The sequence below is a fragment of the Arachis ipaensis genome, chromosome B01 (genome assembly GCF_000816755.2).
Source record: "Arachis ipaensis cultivar K30076 chromosome B01, Araip1.1, whole genome shotgun sequence".
In the NCBI taxonomy this organism is placed as follows: Eukaryota; Viridiplantae; Streptophyta; class Magnoliopsida; order Fabales; family Fabaceae; genus Arachis; species Arachis ipaensis.
Window position 1 is genome coordinate 5,567,158 of NC_029785.2, and position 2,257 is coordinate 5,569,414.

The 2,257-nt window shown below is 25.6% G+C and overlaps 1 protein-coding gene across 2 annotated transcripts in view; it reads right to left on the minus strand.

The window, feature by feature from the left end:
- Positions 1-1,295, minus strand: part of LOC107608935 (laccase-4) — a 7,775-nt gene extending 6,480 nt beyond the window's left edge. For both annotated transcript variants that reach the window (XM_016310826.2, XM_016310753.2), the window contains exon 1: positions 1,078-1,295. In XM_016310826.2, coding sequence (XP_016166312.1) covers positions 1,078-1,188 — 111 coding nt within the window. In that variant the 5' untranslated portion in view covers positions 1,189-1,295. The remainder of the gene's footprint in view (positions 1-1,077) is intronic.

Genomic DNA, 2,257 nt, shown 5'->3' on the forward strand with positions numbered 1-2,257 from the left:
AATAACTAACTAATTGGAGCATGCATGCATCTACCAAATTTTTATATTATATATATATATGCAACATGCCCAATTGAACAAATTGTACGTTTTATTAATTAACCAAAATATTATATACATAAAACATTATAAAAGTGAATCATTTTTCACCCCCTTGGAATCAAATGTTATATATTCCTATCTAAGTAACTAGGTACTTTCCTATTTTCAACTTTTATGTGTTTTATTGAAGCTATAAAACAACTGAATTAAGAAAAGAAGTTATGATTAAGCAAAAGGAAGCCTAGCCGACGCTAAAGAAGTTATATCACTACTTTTTTTGTTGATGTATTTAGAAACAGGGGATATCATTGATGGGTCAAGGGATATGCATTTAAAGCCTTAATTTATTCTCTTAATTCTTCTTTTAATATTTAAATAGATAAAAATTTAAATATATATTATTTTTGAAAAACATAAAAAATAACAAAATTTAAAACTTTTTAATTTAGAAATTAAGAGAATAAATTAAGATTCTTTATTATTTTTTCATATTTAAAATATAATATAAAATGATAGATATATAATTCAATGATTGACATAGGAAAAAAAACAAAATGCTTAAGACATTGACATGGATAATTACTAGTATGATAATGGGAAGTTGGGTAATAAAAGGATTTATTAGTTTGTTATTTTTTATAAACAAGAAAAATATTTGGATGCATACAAAAAAAAATATTATTAGATTAATTACTAAAGTGGTAATAATAATAATTGAAAGAGTAAAGGGACAAATAAACTTCTGGTGATTTAATTACACTTCGGACAAATTAATTCTTAAAAAAAAAGTGCCAACAAAATCTTTTAGAATAAAAAATGCATACACAATATCTTTAAATTAGTCCCTATGATTAGGATAGGAGATTTTAATTCGAACTAACTTGTCCGCGTTTGTTATGCTAAAAGACTTTATTGATAGTTTTTTTAAAAATTAATCTATTCGAAATATAATTCCTCAATAATTTGTTTCTCACATTATTCTAAATCAAAACTAAAATCTATTCAAATAAGTTGAAATGCAATGCAGCTACCTACATTAAACTTGTAGTGGCGAACCATGGCTTCCACTGATGATAGTGGAAGCATGCATATCGCTAGAAGTAGCATGGTTCGAATTCCGAATGCCGTTGCCGCCGCCGCCGCCATAGCCACCCCTTTTGAGAGTAATAATAATCTACAAGTACTTTAGATTCCAAATTCTTTGGTAGCTATGTATATTTTGATATGTTCTTCCCTAGAATATAATGCAATGCAAGACTAAACATGAAGGACAACCTTATATAAAGGTGTACACATATTCATACACATTGCTACAATGTCCTTTTAATTAGTTGGTTGAAGGAATACTTAAGAGGTAAGTTGTATATACATTGTAAAGTATAAATTAATCCAAAACAACAAAAACCAAAAGATGAGGACCATAAAAGTTCTGTTATATTTTTTACTTGTGTATCACATAAAGTAGTTATATCCATCAAACTAGGACACTTTTTGAAGCTAAGCTAGTTGTATATGTGTGTGTGTTTTGGGGTTATGATATGTGTCTATTTTCTTTTTCTTTGGTCCACCTTCATATATGGTAAAGTACAACGATCTTCAAGCCACCAATATACGATATTATCCATTATTATATTGGTGAAATAATTAATGTATATATATATAGTGAAGGATGAAAATATTTGGTAACAAAAACATATTAATAAAAAAAAGGCTAAAACTTGTCTTATTTAATTTTTATTAATTGTTGTAGTTTTGGTTTTTTTTTTTTTTCCTAACATGATACATACATTATACATGTATTTATTGCTATGAAAAACATTGCCATTAGAACGTTATTAATTAGTTGTTTATAAATTAAACAATTTAAGTTGGTCGAATTATTAGTTCATTTAATTTGTTCACTTAAGCATATATGGGATGTTTAAATTCCATTTTATTTATGCAGTTATTTATTGCCAAACAAAAACTCTTGAATAAAATTCAGATTTAAGGTGGATTAATTTTTAACCTAAAAATCAATAAATAATTTGCTCTATTAGCTTAGTGAAAAGAGATAGAGATACTATTTATTGTGTACTCTTAGAGTGCTATCTATGTTTATACTCATTGTAATTTGCAACCAAACCATATATTTGATAATAATTATATTGAATATCTTAATGGCTTAATTTTAAAATTTAATACAATAAAAAAATATTGAGAATTATTTTTTAGT